Below are 17,033 nucleotides of genomic sequence, written 5' to 3' on the forward strand. Positions count from 1 at the left end.
AACTAAGGAGAAAGAACAATAAGTTCGTGCCCCAAAGATCATCCTTCCAAAAGATTTATCTTTGGCTAAACAATTATCACTTTAATTAGTCCTTTTCCCCCTCCATATAACAATTGATAAATGATAGAGGAAAGTAAATTTTGTATAGTAGTTTCTTTTTATTATTTTGAAGATATTCACTAAACAATAAGAGAAGGCCAATTTTTCTGATCATTAATGCCTTGAAGCAATTCTATCTACCATTTGGTTTGTGTAATGTTCATTTTTTTCTCCCTTGATTGTGGCTATTTCAATGTTGTCAATACAACTGGTATTGATTGCAGTACCAGTGAGGGATTGATTGCAGGAGTTTGTCCAAACCTTGTTAATATGATGAATTCCTGATTCTGTCTTTATAAATGACTAAAAATTATATGTTATCAGAATGTAAATGATTTCAATCATGGTTGAATTCAATCACAGTAGTCAGCAGCCACAAAAAATAAGGCACAGTGATTTATGGAATTTCCATAGATTCTTGGGGTTCCAAGCCTTTAGATTCTGGTTTTTGCAATTTTGGCCGAATCACAACAACTTTTCAGAGTGATTAGGGGTAAATGTTAAGAATCAGTGGAAGGAAAAGCCATGAAGAGGTCTGGTGCAAACAATATTGCCCTTGCTCATGGTTGCATAGCAGTGCGGCTGCCTGAGATTTGGTTCCTCGTTCCCCTCTAATCCCTGGCATTGGCATTATTCCCCCTCTAATTCCAGGCGTTGGCATTGATCTTCCCAAGCACAAATACGCTGTCCAGTGCCCGAGATCCTGGAGAAATCGCCTGGCTGCTAAGCTGTGTATTAGAACGCGCATGATTTGATGTGGAATCCGAATTGGATGTTTTTTAAGATTGCACTCAGAATCGAGCAGATTCTAATGTCCCTCAATTTAATCTCTGGTACACTAATTGATCTCATCAGAAGGAGAATTCCTTTCATATGAACACAAAGCCAACATGAACATGCATGATCCTTGAAGGAAATTGTATACTTATGTTTCAAGTCTATGGTGGTTTACTTCCTGATATTCTTACTCTAATATCATTCTTTTAACTTCATGTACAAAGAACTAGCAATAGAAGATTAATTCTGATTCATTTCACATACAAAGATATTAATTCAAGTAAATTTTACTTACATCTTTTATAATTTTAATTTTTTTATATGATGTTTTGTAATTTTTTTTCTGGATTAATAACTTATGGATAACTTCTATTTTCAAAAGAGATTAGACTGTTAATTTTATTTAACAAAATTACAAAGATTCTTTTAAATGTGAATATATAAACTAATTTTGAATTAGATGTATTTTGATAATTTTACTAGATAAAAATTAATAACCTAATCCTTATAGAAACAAAAATTATCCACATGGTATTGCTCGGAAAAATGAAAAACTCACATAAAATTAAAAATTATAAAATATGTAGGTAAAATTTACCTTATTAATTATATAAAATATGTATTACTTGTGGAAAACAAGTTATTTTCAATGGGAAAGAGAAAGGAAAAATTGTCCTCAAGAGTTAAAGAATACCCTCCAAAATTCAAACTAGCAGCAAGCAATAAGTCAATCTATGCATGGTCCAGAGTAAGCACGAGAAAGAACCATTGAATAATTTGCTTGTAGAAATAGAATCTAGAAAGACTTATCAAATCTCTCCCTTTGTCCTCATCGGGACCTTTTTCTTTGGCAGTTTCTCCCCCATGGAAAACAGGAAAACTACTTTTGTCGTGTTTGAAGCTAGGGACAAAGCCAGGGGTAGATGGGGGGCCATGGCAGTGAATAAAAAAAAGAAAAGCCAATGGTGTAGAAGACAGTCAGACTTGAAACCTGTCTTGCAGTAAAACACATGACGATGATTTGTGTCATGTAATAGAACAAATCCTAGTTATAAAATGCGAACATAACTGAGTCACATACCCTTGTTATCAACAATTTAAGGTTGACATATTTAATTCGATCATATCCTATGCATGAGCTGTACTCCAAACAAAGAATAGACTTAAAACAGAACCATCGCCTTAGACTTTCATTCCGGAAATAAATAGGAAAAGACTGTTCCAAATTGTTATACTGTGTTTATGTATCTATGCGTATGTTGTTTGGTATTTGGCGACTCAGGTATTGACCCAGTCAGAATTACTTCATTAAGAGAAGTGCGAGGGATGTGTAGAACTAAATTTGGATAATACTAACATACTTGTCAGCTCATTCAACAGTAAGCATTGCTGCATTCATGATCTAAATTTCAGAAATTTTGGGTTTCAGAGACATGCCTTGGAGGACAAACAGGGAAAGAGAGATAGTGCTGTCACAGGGTTTGAGTTACAGTAACGCAGTTTTTTGGGCTAACAATTTATTTTTGCTAGTTTATATAATGATTCACATTTTTGGGGCATTTTCTTGTTATGTTTTTTCTCCCTGTTTTAGTAAGTAAAACTTAAGGCTCTTTCCCTTTATGAAGTTTCTAATAAAACTCTCGTGCCTTTCAAAACAGGAAAAAAAAATCCTTGACCAAACTCTTTCACAACGATTAGTCATAATCACAAAATAATGATCAGCTGATCAAGACTTGGTAGCCTTTAAATTAAAGCATTGGCTTCCAATTATTCTTTTATTTTGAAAAAATTAAAGACTCTGCAGGAAAAATGATGCTACCTCGTGTCAGTTATCATTACATGTCATGGAATATCATCAAAAATGTGTGACAGCTTGACCAGAAAAATCTAGACATGCAGAACAGGAATTTGAGAACCATAACGGCAAGACGAGAGTGGAGATAGCAAAAGCTGTAAGGTGGGAGAAGGAAGAAAAACAGAGGGTTTTACTTGGTCAGTGGAGGTGGAAGACCTCCATATTTAAGGGTCAATTCCCAAGGATATTGAAGTAATATCCTTGTCTTTTTGGATAGTGCAATTTATGGACGTAGGAAAGGTGCTTGACTGACAAAAAAATGGTGCAATATCATAGTTTGCAGATTAAAAAAAAAAATCAAGGGTCGTGTAAAATCTTTGATTACCTTGGGTTGAACTGAACTTGGTATGCTGATGAAAGCGAATGAGCTGAACTCTGACAGAAAATTCCATTGACAGAAGAAAAGAGAGCACAAGGCTGCTCATACACAGGCCTTTTCTGGGTATGTTCAGTTGTGCTCTCTATCTTCTGTCAACAAAAGCGTCCTCATCCGTAGTCAGCTTAATTGACAACCCTTCTTCACCCCCTTTGTAGCCTGCCACCAGAAACAAAAGCTTTTCAAAGAAAAATAATTAAGCTGGCTAGGAATCTAATATTTCATGCATCAGTATATATCAGAAGTTTATCAGAACTTATTATCTTCAAGTATATCTGAAGTTTCATGCTAGGAAAAAGGGGATGGAGTTAATTTACGGAAAGGAGAAAAATACCTTATACTTGGTCAAGGGAAGATCGAAGATGGTTGGTAGGAAGGTTGAGTGTCGTTACAAGGAGTAGGGAAACTTTGATATAACTTGTCCACCTTAGATGTGATGATGGAAAGGGAAAAGTCGTGTGAAACAAGTGGCCAAATTTAATACACTTTTATCTCAACATCACATTGATGAGGCAATTCGAAAGTCGTCTTTGTTAGCTTTCTGCTTCCTATTGGTGGAGGAATTCTCATGGTGAAAAGCTAAGCTGAAACATTCAAAGGAGTGTTTGTCGAGTATGGATTCGTCCATTTTCATTAGGATTTTGATATTATGACAATAATATTACTAAGCCGGATATTTAACTGAAAATCAATTAGTAATAAGTGGATTGATGGAGAGACTCTTCTTACAAGGAGGAGAGACTAACGAAAGAGATCATAACAATAGAAATTATATCTATTCTGATAACATGTTAATTTTTTAAAATGATTATTTAATTTAAAATTAATTTCGATAATACATAAAGAGTCTCCCAATATATTTAAATACATACAATATTTTTAATTGACTATCATCACTTTGATGGATTACTTGAAAGACAACAACCATTTTCATAATTGCTTTTGCTCACTTAAAATAATACAAAAGAATATACAATCCAATTACCTCATATTTCATATATATATATATATATAGATCAAATCAGTCAAGATTCGAGAGCTTGGGGCATGCCCTACCCTTAATGAGAATCGTGACATTTTAACTGCATTGAAAAGCTATATAATTAAGTAAACTCTCACCTAATTTTCTTGCATTTTTCGTGAGTTTGTAACGTATTGGTTAAGGAAATCCCCATTAAATGCACGTGAAACAATGTATAGTTTGTAACCCGCAAGAACTGTTGATTTTGGTGCTTCGTTGCAAAGGAGACAAGATCTGAAAACTCTAGACGAGAATCAATGAAACATATAATTAGAAGCATAGATATGAATAGTATAGTAAAAGGACTGTCGACATCTTACATATGCAGCACGTCGGGTCGCACTCTTGCATTTAAGAGTGAGGATAAAAATGGTTGGGGAGTACCCTGGGAGGCAATTGACTACACACAGCTTCTAAGCCAAGCACAATCAAGCGAAACTGATAAGACCTAACATTTTGGGACCCTTTGTTATAAATGTCGAAAGTTTTGTTCTAGACTGCTCGATAATGAAGATGTACCAGAATCGTTTCAGCCTAATTAATGAAACAATGAGATAACCCTTGAAGAATTCATTGGCTACTCGAGCAATCATAAGCGTTGACAGACAATAGAAATTATGGTGTTAAAACAACATTCAACTCCTTGTCGGCCAACTAGCTTGGGAGAAAAAGTTTCAGAGAATTATACTAGAATCTGATCTTCTGAGGTGTAGCATAAGTGTTGTATTTCAAATAAACCATGTTCAGAATGGAAAATATTACCATTGGTGTAAGATATACAAGCATGGAGCAGAAGATTTGATGCTGTTAGAATGAGTTGTGTTAAGCTGCAAAGCAAATGAAGTTGTTGATTGGGTTGCAACACAATTAAAAAGAGAGATGAACTTCTCAAAAAGGTTGAGATGCCTCTATCCTCTCTACTATATATTCTATAGAATGATGGGCTACATGCAGTGCCAGATGATCAGTCTTGGCCTCGATTGCAAAGAGGAAATTGGGTCCTGTCCTAAGTATTCAGAGGAAATGAAATGGACATATAGTTGACATAGTTGCATTAATGAAAACTTTCTGATTCTGGCCTCCCACTAAAAGCTCCTTGTCGGCAGATATTTTAAGCTGGGCTAGGCAATGCAATGTGGAGTTTTCTGTTTGTTTAACACAAGCAACAAAACCCATTATGGGAAGTCTTTTAAGGCCGAAAGCTGACATTCAGGACATGGGCCTACTTTAGGTTGATAGTCCAGGTCCTTTTGATACAGTATCTGTGCATATTGATCAGCATCCAGACACTTCCGGAACTTGCATTAGATGATGTTAAAAACACCTGTTGACAAGACTTAGCAATGATGAAAAAGCAAGAGGTCGAGACACTACCATTGGCAATTCTAGGGAATTATCAGGTTCAATTAACTAACGGAAGATAGTAGAACATCAAACTATAGCACTTACAATAAGAGAAATCAATAAAAGAAGTCCCAAGAAAGTTCAGGAGACAGCTTATTCATGCTTTATATATGTAATGCTAACCACAGAGGCAGATGCACCAATCAAGTTCATCAGCTAATATTTACTTCCCGTTTTTCAAAGTTATTCTTTCCAAAAAGAAAAATGGCTCTCATCTCCCAGTTGTTTGGTGATGAAATTTATGACCCCTTCCTTACTATGATTAACAAATGCCCTGTCCTTAACACCCCAACAGATTGGAAGGAAACCCCGGAGGCCCATGTGTTTGTATCTGATCTCCCAGGGCTCAAGAAAGAGGAAGTGAAAGTCGAGGTTGATGTTGGGAGGGTGCTTAAAATTAGTGGAGAAAGGAATGTGGAAAAGGATGAAAAAAATGATAAGTGGCACAGAGTTGAACGCTGCCAAGGCAAGTTCCATAGGAGTTTTAGGCCGCCAGAAAATGCAAAGACTGATGAAGTCAAGGCATCAATGGAGAATGGAGTGCTTGTGGTGACTGTCCCCAAACAAAAACTGAAGAAACCAGAGAAGAAAGTGGTTGAGATTGAGGAGATAAAGGGTTGAGAAACTGAAGTAATGGTGTGATTGAAATAATATCGTTTTCATGTTTTCTCTAAGCGTGTGTTATGTCTGTTCTGTACTTTCATGTAATGTGCATACTTGTAATGCGTGCAAAGTTATAAATAAAGTTCATTGATTTCTCTTGGTGTGCTTGTTCTTGAAACTTAATTCTTGAAGCCTCATTTTCAGCAACCCATTAAATCAGAGTGAGAATTTGAAGAACAGAAGGGAAATGTAAACACTTAAAAAGCTAGTCAGATCAAAATCACTTATTCAATAACTCATAATTAACTCAAAATATTCAATCCGAATTTTAACCTGTTCAAAATCTAATATTATCATATAGTCGGGTCAAAATCACTTTATTCAACGACCAAAAATGAAAGACTTGATACAAATTTACTCAAAGAATGATTTGAAGAAATCAAGATAATTTGAAATAATTTAATTTCAATTTTAACTTGTCAGAATTTTGCCTCTAACTTAAGCAAATACATGAAGAATTTTGCACATATAATCATGTTGGCCACTCTAGATTACAGAATCAAAATTATTCTGCAAGTGGCTTCCCTACAAATCAGATTTGCTTTCCAACAGAAGGAATTTGTAATGCTTGTCATGGGACCATATGTGCTTAGGCATGCAAATGTCAACCTAAGAATGATTTGGACATGAATCACTAGAAATGATTTTGACACTATGAGAGGGACCAAACTTTTGGCTGAAGCATTCTGATTAAACTCAACAACCCATCATTTGCCAGCTCCTTATTCCTTAAAATTTTTCCACTTTAAGTGTTCTTTTTCCTTAATTATAATAAATTTTTCAGTCCGCCCGCATGTGCACTGATTAATATAAAATTAAGAGTAAGGAAAAATATTACATTAGGAATCAACATTTGTGTTATAAACATATTAAACTATGGCAAAATGATGTGGACATGCATCATCTTTCATATTAAACTATGTAGTTTAATACAACCAAAGTCCCTAATCTAATTGAGTGAAATATATAAAAAAAAACACTTCACCATTTTTTAGCTACTTTTTTTTTTTTGGGTGGTTAGTGAGAGTACAATAGTGTTTAATCATCAGTGTCATACACTTATGGTGCGATAAGCAGTGCCAATTTGTTGGCTTCCTGCCAATTTATGAAGCTTCATTTCCTTGATTGCTGGATCTTCTAGCAAAAGCACTTTGTCTTTGTCTCTAACACCAACCATGTGTAGATATTCATCATCTTCCCTTTCTTTCCCTTTGAATAGAAGCCTTTGCTCTCTTGGCTCCAAACTTGTTACCAATGACAAGATCATCTTCAATTCCCCTGAACAAAATTTGGCACACAAATTTCATCATTAACCCAATGAAGGAAAACTATATCTAGTTCTATTTATAGTAAAGAATTTTGAAGACTAAATTGAAGATGTAAAGAAGGGTTACCAAAAGTGGAAGTTGCTTCAATGGAAATATCATGCCATTGAGAAACAGTTGAGACTCTGACAGTGATCACCCCTTCCCCAACACTTCCACCAGTTTCTCTCTTTTGGACAAGCATGCCACCAGGCCTAAGTTCCCATTTGATTTCACTCATGTTTCCACATACTTTTTCAGCAACTTTTGCATTACCACTGCCACCATTTCCACCACTACCAAACTTAAAGCTGCCTCTGCAAAACCTCTTTGACTTCAACTTGATCATTTTTCCTTTTCTTTTTCCTGTTCTTTTCAGCTCTCTCTCTATCACTCTATCAAAGCTCAAGCTAGAAATGGGGAGGGGAGGTGTTGGGGTTTAGCCAGTTATATAATAGTAGAGAGCATGGGTTTGGACAAAAGAAGACATGAATGGAAAACAAGCCGCCTAAGGGTAGCCAAAAAAAAAAATTATAAAGGACTTAAGACTTCTGACTGAAAGTGATAGACAAATGGCATGAAGACAGCGTGGTGTATAATATGGGCGTGGCTTTGTCTGCTGATTCTACGGGGGGCTAAAGCACATGGGGGGTGGGTAGTATGGAACACGCTTGCTTGATTGGCGGGCCAAAACACAATCAAAAACAGTGGTCGGTTGGCAAATATTGCTGTTTTAATGGAAGGTTTTCCATTCTTTTTCTGATGATTTTTGGGACTTCTTTTGATGATGTCTATTGGGATAGGACTCGGGTTTAGAAAATTGTTAAAATTAGAAGGCTTGTCTGGCATGGCCGAATCAAGCAAAAGAAAGAAAGAGAAGCCTGCCTCCAAGGTTAATGGTACTTGAGATTTAGACTGCCTTTTCTTATCATCGTGCATTTCTTTCTTTGATTTCTTTGTAGCTAAGGATTCTCTTCATCTTTTCATCTAGAAGTAAAATTGAGAGGAAGAAGCTCATAGGTCAGAATGTAATGATTTCATACATGAGGACCCAACCCTTCATTTGTTTGATCAAGTTGTTGAAGCATGGTTTTGGGGTACCAACAAATTCATTAAATTTTTCTTAATTCGAAAATCTCAAGCAAAATATACTATACTCGCCATTAAATCAAATGTTCGAATATAATAAATTTATTAAATTAAAGCTTTCATTTATTTCAATATTTGTAAATATACTTTTCTTAAGAGTACTACATGCTATGACTTGGAATTGAGAAATCTCACTCAAGCAATAACTTATGTAAATTATGTCCAAATAGTTGTTCAACAACTAAAGAAATTCTCATGAGTATAAGATTTTCATATCTTATTTCTTTGCTTTTACTCTTTCCTATTAGCAGCAACAAATAACTTAGAGACACAATTATCCAATTAGCCCTTCACTAAAGAAAGATTGCTAAGATCCACCTTCTTTGCATCTTAGTAACAAACAACTAGGTAAAAGCAATCATACACAAGCCCATCATCCAAAAACCCTTTTAGATATAAATTATTTTATGAAATAATAGCATAAATTTACCATTTCTCAATTTTTAGAGACTCTTACCAAGGTTTTTAGGAAAGAAGGAGGATGTCCCTTCAATCTCGATCCACATGTCATTTCACTAAAATATTAGTCATTTGACATGATATGTTTTTGAATCCTATCATTCCCTAAAAGAAGAAATACATTATGCAAATTTTTGTTCTTCATTCTCCTTATTAGATTTTCCAAAGAGGCCCCAAAATGCAAGAGGGGTGGGGATCTCAACTATTTGATGGAATATATGTTGCATAAAAGAAAGGAAGCAAAGGTGTTTGTCTTCACTTTCTAACTTGTTATTTTATGGTTTAGTTAGGTTAGTTAGGTGGGTCTTGTCCTTTGAGATGTCTTTGGGGGGTTTACTTTTTCTGTGGGTGGTTAGCTATTTTATATGTATCAACCCATGTGGGAGAGATGGATACTCTCTCTCTTTCTCTCCCTCCCTCTCAAAAGTCTCAACTCAATGAATGCTTCTAAGTTATTAAATTTTATAAGCATTAAACTGAAGCTCTCATTAAATCAAGGGATAAACATCCCATTTTAGACACAAGATTCCTTAAAACATGATAACTTTTTCTTAGTGGGTGGCAAGCTTAAAAAATGAAACTCAACCCTTTAAAAGCATTAAAGAAATTGATTGATCAAGGTTCCATAAAGCCTTGGTTATTGGTAACAATTAACATATATAAGATCATAATTATATTTCTTGCAAAATCAAAGGGTTTTAACTAAATTTAATGGAATTCATACAATTAATTATTGAAATCCTGCTCAAACTTTGATTGAGTTTTCATTCTTACATACACTCTATTTCATATCAAAGGAAATAGTTGACATGACACCCCCACATGTGTTTTAACAAAGAGACATAGTGACATAGGTGGCGGTTAGCCATGAGCAAGCCAAGCAGAGGGGCTAAAAGTGCATATGGAATGGGGCCCTATATTTGAAAGACATATATTCCTCATCTTGCCATGCATGAATCATCAAAGCTTTTTCAGTTGAATCCAAGATCTCCCAAAAATTCATTCAAACTAAAATTAATGATCACCTCCTCCAAAGAATAGAAAGGGAAGGTAAAAAATCAAACCAAAAAGTGTTAAAAGTCTAGTAATTTTAAGTTCAAATTTGATCATATCTAACTTATTTTTTGAATTTTACATTCCTTAATTAACAATACGTTAATTTGTCGTATTTATCGAACTTGATGTCTTAATTGTGTTAATAATTTATATTGTGGGATCTTCTAGACATTGTTGATCGCTCCAAGCTTTTGGGATTTCTAGTAAAAAGAAATATAACTTCACCTAGAGATTACATGTATAATAGTTAAAAATGGGTTACCCTTCGCTAGGAACATGTGAAGATATAATAGCAAGGCAGGCAAGGCATGCCCACGAAAAGTGAAATGCAAGCACAAGATAGATACTTTGACACCCCTCCAAGATTTGCTTCTTGTTGGCATTCCCAACCCAAAGATGTAGCCAGAGATTTTATGCTCATGAAAGTGATCTTCAAAGCCCAATCATGGAGTTACATGCATGGCTACATAGCAACTTGTAGAGTTGTTAATGATCTTTTTGAAATTACAAAAACAGATATGATTCCATTCTTGTTTCTTGCTCTTAATCATAGTAAAAGAAAAAACATGATGGTCCATTGTCCTCTTCTGTGTGTGATTTCATTGATAATGAAAAATAATTCAAGCTCTTTTTCTTTTTGTTTTTTTTGGAGTTATGGAGATTCTCAATATCCAACATATGTATCTTCCTTAGGCCTGATCTACCAGGGAAGACAGAATTAATTAATGGCTCCAAGAACCTTCTCTAGAATCTAGAGCTAAAATGTGGAGTAATTCGTAAGAGAATGTAATGATAGTAACCAATGAAGATTATTCCTTTGTAGCATTGCCAAGACCCAACTAAGAATTATGAGAATGCATGTTGATGACCAATTATTTAACCTTGTATCTATATCTATGTCTTTCTAAAACAAGTTTTAAGTTCAGTTGTTTTGGTTTATAGAAAATTTCATATGATAACAATGTTATATATTATATAACAACACCAAATGTGTATCTAAAAGCACAGAAAATACTAAATATTATTGGTTCTATTATTCAAAAAAGTTTTATTTATAGATTTACGTGGACTACAATATTTGAGATAATCTTTTGCAATATTTTGTATTGAAACCCACACCGAAAAGTATGGTCCATGGTTTGACTCATAAAAGGTGGATTCTTACGAAACCAAGGGCTCTTGTATCTATTATAGAGACCGATCATGAACTCTAAAGAACAGAGAATTTTAATCATGTTCTTTAAATAAGAGATTATATGCTAATTAATAAATTAAATGTTCATGTGCATATTATGTATTTTGATTTAAAAAGTTTTATGATTTTGTTTTCAAAAACCATCTCACGAGCATAAATTCAAATCTCTAAATCTATATCATAATTCATTCATGAAACTTTTAGGTGGGATTGGGAGCATTACATGTTGTATATGTTATGCTGCAGTAAGACTTGAATTTAGAGTTTCAAGGGAAAAAATAAAAGAAAGGAAACAAGGAAGGAAGGAAACGAAAAACCCACATCATTGCATAATAATAGGTATAATATTTAAAAAAGCCCCTAAACTATTTAGAAAAATTTAGATAAGTTCTTATGCTTTTGTTGTATTCAATAAAATCTTTGTATATTTATTTTGAGTCAAAAAAGCATTTATACTTTTGTTTTGAATTAAATAAGTCATTATAGCTAGTAATTGACTTAGTTAAAATTGCATTTATCATGTTATGCAGAGTGATGCTGACGTAACATGTTAACATATGATAATTGATAATGATGTGATATATTAATTTGATATTTTTCACTCTTCACATCAATATCATGTAGATGTAAAATGACACATGATATTTTAACTAATGATAATTAATCAATCATTAGTCATAAAAATTTATTTGATTCAAAATAAAAACATGAAGATTTAATTAAATATAATAAAAAAATAAAGATTTATTTAAAATTTTTTAAATAGTTAATATTAAGTCATAATGATATTATTAAGATGTTCTAAGCTAGATACTTTTTTGGGGGCTTTTGGGCTTAGATTTGGAGTATCAAGCGTGGGAAGATGAAGCCCAATCTAAACAAAGCTTAGGCTGATTGGACCATGGTCCATTAAGCTGACAGAAAAAAATAAAAAACGACGTAGTTTGCTCATTGATTTTTGGCCTGCCTCACCTCTCTAGCTCTCCTTGCGATTGAATGGCTGTGAAGAGACCACAGCAAGAACAGAGCAAACTTAAAACTGGCAAAGCTTTCCTTCTCTCTCAAGTTTTAGCCTTGCTCTTCAGATAAAGATTGCATTTGTCAAGGAATGTTTCCAATTTTATGTCAATTTGTAGAAGCTGCAGTCAGTTCAGAACTGAAGTCAGTGGGCACTTCTCTGTAAGGAGCAGTGAGGAATCTATCATGAGATTGTAGTAAGATGTTTCCTTGCTTTTCCATTGAATTTTTTTAACTCTAAGCATTTCTTATTTTAGGTCAATTTTGTGTAAAAATGCAAGCTTTAAGTATCTGGCCATTAAATGTTGGCTCTTTGGTAGTGCCCCATTTGGATTTTGAGCTTGGTTCTTCTTGTTTTGCATCTACTAAACCTAGCAGCAGAAAAAAATGGAGTCTTGCTGAGAGTAGAGGTCCTAGTTTCTTATTACTTTCAAGCTATTCAAGGTTTAGTCGGAGTGGGACTTGTTATAGGAACTTGAATTGTAGCTTGAGATGTGGATTTCTCTGTTGGTACTCTGAATTGAAAGTTGTTCTCTTTTGTGAGCCAAAGAGAGGTTCTTCTCGTGGGTTGGTTGCATTAGCTTGGGCATTGGAGCAGCAAGAAATTGGGAATGAACTTGAGAGAGAAGAATCACATTCAAGGGATGGTGATAATGGCAGTGAAGATAAAAATGAGGAAATGGATGCTAGTAGTGAGGGGGAAGTTGAGTTGGAGGAGAGTGCAAGGCTTGATGTTCGAGCATTGGCTTCTAGTTTACAGTTTGCTAAAACTGCAGATGACATAGAAAAGGTTCTTAAAGATATGGATGAGTTGCCCCTTCAGGTACATTCAAGCATGATTAAAGGTTTTGGGAGGGACAATTACATGGATGCTGCAATGGCTCTTGTTGAGTGGCTCAAAAGAAAGAAGAATGAAAGTGGTGGTAGTGTTGGCCCTAACCTTTTTATATACAACAGCTTATTGGGTGCTGTGAAACACTCTAAACAATTTAGGGAAATGGAGAAAATCTTGAAGGATATGGAAGAGGAGGGGGTTATTCCTAATATTGTTACTTACAATGTTTTGATGGCTATTTTTTTAGAGCAAGGAGAAGCTACAAAGGCCCTTAATGTTCTTGAAGAAATTCAGGAAAAGGGCTTCAGTCCATCACCAGTGTCCTATTCTACTGCCTTGTTGGCTTATCGAAGAATGGAAGATGGAAATGGAGCACTGAAGTTCTTTATTGAATTAAGAGAAAAATATGTGAAAGGAGACATAGGAAAAGATGCTGATGAAAATTGGGAATACGAATTTGTTAAGCTTGAGAATTTCACAGTTCGCATTTGCCAACAAGTCATGCGACGATGGCTTGTTAAGGATGAAAACTTAAGTACCAATGTGCTGAAACTCCTGAGAGATATGGACAATGCTGGGCTTAAACTTAGTAAGGAAGATTATGAGCGTATTATATGGGCTTGTACCTGTGAAGAACATTATGTCGTTGCCAAAGAACTGTACAGCAGGATTAGAGAAAGGCATTCTGAAATAAGCTTATCTGTGTGTAACCATCTGATTTGGCTAATGGGGAAGGCTAAGAAGTGGTGGGCTGCTTTGGAGGTTTATGAGGAATTATTGGACAAAGGACCAAGTCCTAATAACTTGTCATATGAATTGGTCATGTCTCACTTTAATATATTACTTACAGCAGCCAGGAAAAGAGGAATATGGAGATGGGGTGTTAGGTTGCTTAATAAGATGGAAGACAAAGGCCTTAAACCCGGCAGTAGGGAGTGGAATGCAGTGCTTGTGGCATGTTCCAAGGCTTCAGAAACTACTGCTGCTGTGCAGATATTTAGGAGAATGGTGGAGCAAGGAGAAAAGCCCACCATCATCTCATATGGTGCATTGCTCAGTGCCCTTGAAAAGGGTAAACTCTATGATGAGGCCCTCAGGGTGTGGGATCATATGATAAAGGTTGGTGTTAAACCCAACTTGTATGCCTACACAATCATGGCTTCAATTGTCACTGGAAAAGGAAATTTTAGAATGGTTAATGCAGTCTTTCAAGAGATGGCATCATCTGGCATTGAGCCAACAGTTGTCACATACAATGCAATTATTAGTGGTTGTGCTCGGAGTGGCATGAGCAGCGCAGCATATGAATGGTTTCACCGGATGAAAGTCCAGAACATCTCACCAAATGAGATCACTTATCAGATGCTGATTGAGGCTCTGGCAAAGGATGGTAAACCAAGGCTTGCGTATGAGTTGTACTTGAGAGCTCATAATGAGGGCCTTAACCTCTCCTCAAAGGCTTATGATGCTGTTGTGCAGTCATCTCAAGTCTATGGAGCAACTACTGACTTAAGTGTTTTGGGACCCAGGCCACCGGACAAGAAGAAGAAAGTTCAAATTAGGAAAACTTTGACTGAATTCTGTAACTTAGCCGATGTTCCTCGAAGAAGTAAACCATTTGATAGGAAGGAAATTTACATCCCAAAGAAAGGAGGAGACCAATAAGCATTTAGCTACCGTCTACAACTGAAACTTTTACATGCTTGTACATTTGGATTATTAGCTTTAAAAACCAGAATGAAATACAGCAATTTACAGCTCCTATTTGCATTAAGAAAAGATGGCATCATCTTATCTGCTTCTAACTTTTGCAATTTACCCCTTTATGAGTCTGATGATGGGATTTGCATTAAATAAAGATTGCATCCATTCAGGACTCAACTAAAAGGTGACACTCAGACAAAGGATTCCAGCCAGTGTGCGGATGTTGCCTGCCATTGAAGCAATGGGGTCAGGATATTAATTAATGGAAGTGCAACTGAAATAAATGTCATAATTGTCTGTAATCAACAAAATAAAAGTGCAAGTGATGCAAAATGTCAAAGAAAAATCAGAATATTTAAAAGCATTATCTCTGGGAGCAGGAATCTTTGTGATTATTTTAAGGCCAAAAGTTCTAGTGCTGATATCTGGTATTCTCTACAACAGTCACATAAAGTTTTACTTTTTTAGGTATGGGAATGGGAGGGATGTACAACTCATTAGCATTAGCATCAAAAAGCACAATGATAAAGTTGTTGGATAAGGCAAATAAAAACCTCCTCTATCTAAACCTTAATAAAGTTTATTTGCAATTACCATTTTCACATCTAGGCTTTGTTGGGTAGGGTGGAAAAGTGAGAGGATGGAAGGTCATAGGTGAAAAAAAAAATGATTTTTATTATTAACAGTTAATTAATTATGTTTCTTATCATTTTTTATGTCACGTAATTGTTGATATTTTTGATATTTTATAATAATTATAACATGACATACTGATATGATAAAATGATATGATTATATAATATTTTTATTTTTCATGTAATTATTTTTTTTTTCTCCCATTCTACCAAAGACGGAGGGAAAGAAAATTATTTTTTTCGTTCACGTTTCTTTCCTACCAAGCACACACCCATACATGTGGGAATTACGTATCTTGTATGCAGATGAATTTCCAATGAAATGCTAGAATCTATCTTAGAAGAGTTTAAAAAGCATTGAAAACATTATAGATAATCGTTATGCCTTGCTTGAAAATCCAAACTGCACCTTGTGTATTCATGGTTACAACTTCCAACCTTCTTCGGGTTGGGAAATTTCCTTGGTGGAACATGGAATCTTTATCCCTATTTCCCACCTTTCCATGCCCACACCTTTAGTATTCTTGAAAGTGCGAAAGTGTTCATAGTGGGAAAGGATTGTCTGAGAAGCCAAAGTTCATGTTGTTGCTAATTTGGGATGTCAAATCAAATTACCTAGCAAGTGTTTACGTGACGGAAGGCTTTTGGTGTATAAATTTAGACCTTCTGAAGAAAAAGAAATGATTGACAATAGCAAAGCAGGAAGAGTAGCGATGTTCATAAATATCTTATAGTCGGATGTTTTATTTTATTTGATTTTATTAAGTAAAATTAAGATATTTTATAATCAAATTCTAATAATAAAACTCGTCATAAGTTTATATAATGATTTTAAAATATGTAATTATAAATAATAATTTTTAATATTAAAATATATTATTTTTATTTATAAATTTTTTATAATTATTTTACACATGATTTTGAATTTTGATTTTAATAATATTTTATGAACATCAAATGTGTTTTTACTAGAATTGGGCATCCATGCAGTTGAAAACCGCCTAACTGATGGTTTCGACCAAAAATGATTCGATCAATCGGTTCGATTGATGAGTTGGTTGATTAGCTTGATTGAGGAATTCTTCCCTCGACATTGATCAAATAACCGACCCCTATATTCTTTTTTTATTATTATTAATACAAGAGAGGAAATTACATATGTAACCCCCTAATTAATTTCATCAACCTTTCCTACTCATCTTTTATTTTTGGCTCTTGGCCCTTTGGCCAAAATGACGTCATTTGGCACTTTAATATAAATAAAAAAAATGGAAAATTGTCTATTTTACAGTGGAAATGATTTTATCGTGAAAAATGATATTCTATTAATGAAATCAAGTTAAATAATATTAAGTTGTATCTTATATTATAAGTTATTCTTAATCAATAATCTTATAACTTATTTGCCCTAATGGTCCCAACATTCCAACATTATTCTTTCCTTTCAACATAATTCAATTGAAACCTTGGTATCGACTAAACCA

At 34.6% G+C, this 17,033-nt stretch overlaps 3 protein-coding genes and 1 long non-coding RNA gene across 5 annotated transcripts; 2 read left to right on the plus strand and 2 right to left on the minus strand.

The window, feature by feature from the left end:
- On the minus strand, positions 371 to 3,434 carry LOC18600898. Of its 2 annotated transcripts, none has more exons than XR_001927336.1 (2): positions 3,057 to 3,434; positions 371 to 929 (listed from the first exon to the last, which is right to left on the minus strand). It is a non-coding gene; the product is annotated as an uncharacterized LOC18600898 (long non-coding RNA). The 2 variants fall into 2 exon arrangements; XR_001927337.1 differs by having other exon boundaries at positions 371 to 965.
- On the plus strand, positions 5,583 to 6,294 carry LOC18600899 (18.1 kDa class I heat shock protein). The gene has a single exon (XM_007031628.2). The coding sequence runs from the start codon at positions 5,632 to 5,634 to the stop codon at positions 6,151 to 6,153; it is 522 nt and encodes a 173-aa protein (XP_007031690.2). The 5' UTR covers positions 5,583 to 5,631; the 3' UTR covers positions 6,154 to 6,294.
- LOC18600900 (BAG family molecular chaperone regulator 2) lies at positions 7,030 to 8,020 on the minus strand. The gene is made up of 2 exons (XM_007031629.2): positions 7,590 to 8,020; positions 7,030 to 7,473 (listed from the first exon to the last, which is right to left on the minus strand). The coding sequence occupies exons 1-2, from the start codon at positions 7,846 to 7,848 to the stop codon at positions 7,247 to 7,249; spliced, it is 486 nt and encodes a 161-aa protein (XP_007031691.2). The 5' UTR covers positions 7,849 to 8,020; the 3' UTR covers positions 7,030 to 7,246.
- LOC18600901 (pentatricopeptide repeat-containing protein At3g46610) lies at positions 12,334 to 14,989 on the plus strand. The gene is made up of 2 exons (XM_018120383.1): positions 12,334 to 12,537; positions 12,633 to 14,989. The coding sequence occupies exon 2, from the start codon at positions 12,650 to 12,652 to the stop codon at positions 14,873 to 14,875; it is 2,226 nt and encodes a 741-aa protein (XP_017975872.1). The 5' UTR covers positions 12,334 to 12,537; positions 12,633 to 12,649; the 3' UTR covers positions 14,876 to 14,989.

This window comes from Theobroma cacao, chromosome 4, assembly GCF_000208745.1.
Source record: "Theobroma cacao cultivar B97-61/B2 chromosome 4, Criollo_cocoa_genome_V2, whole genome shotgun sequence".
Taxonomy (NCBI): Eukaryota; Viridiplantae; Streptophyta; class Magnoliopsida; order Malvales; family Malvaceae; genus Theobroma; species Theobroma cacao.

Coding starts and splice junctions, on each gene's coding strand:
- LOC18600899 (XM_007031628.2), top strand. CDS start 5,632: ATGCTTTATATATGTAATGCTAACCACAGAGGCAGATGCACCAATCAA.
- LOC18600900 (XM_007031629.2), bottom strand. CDS start 7,848: ATGATCAAGTTGAAGTCAAAGAGGTTTTGCAGAGGCAGCTTTAAGTTT. Junction 7,474..7,589: donor TGAAGCAACTTCCACTTTTG/GTAACCCTTCTT, acceptor AATTTTGTTCAG/GGGAATTGAAGATGATCTTG.
- LOC18600901 (XM_018120383.1), top strand. CDS start 12,650: ATGCAAGCTTTAAGTATCTGGCCATTAAATGTTGGCTCTTTGGTAGTG.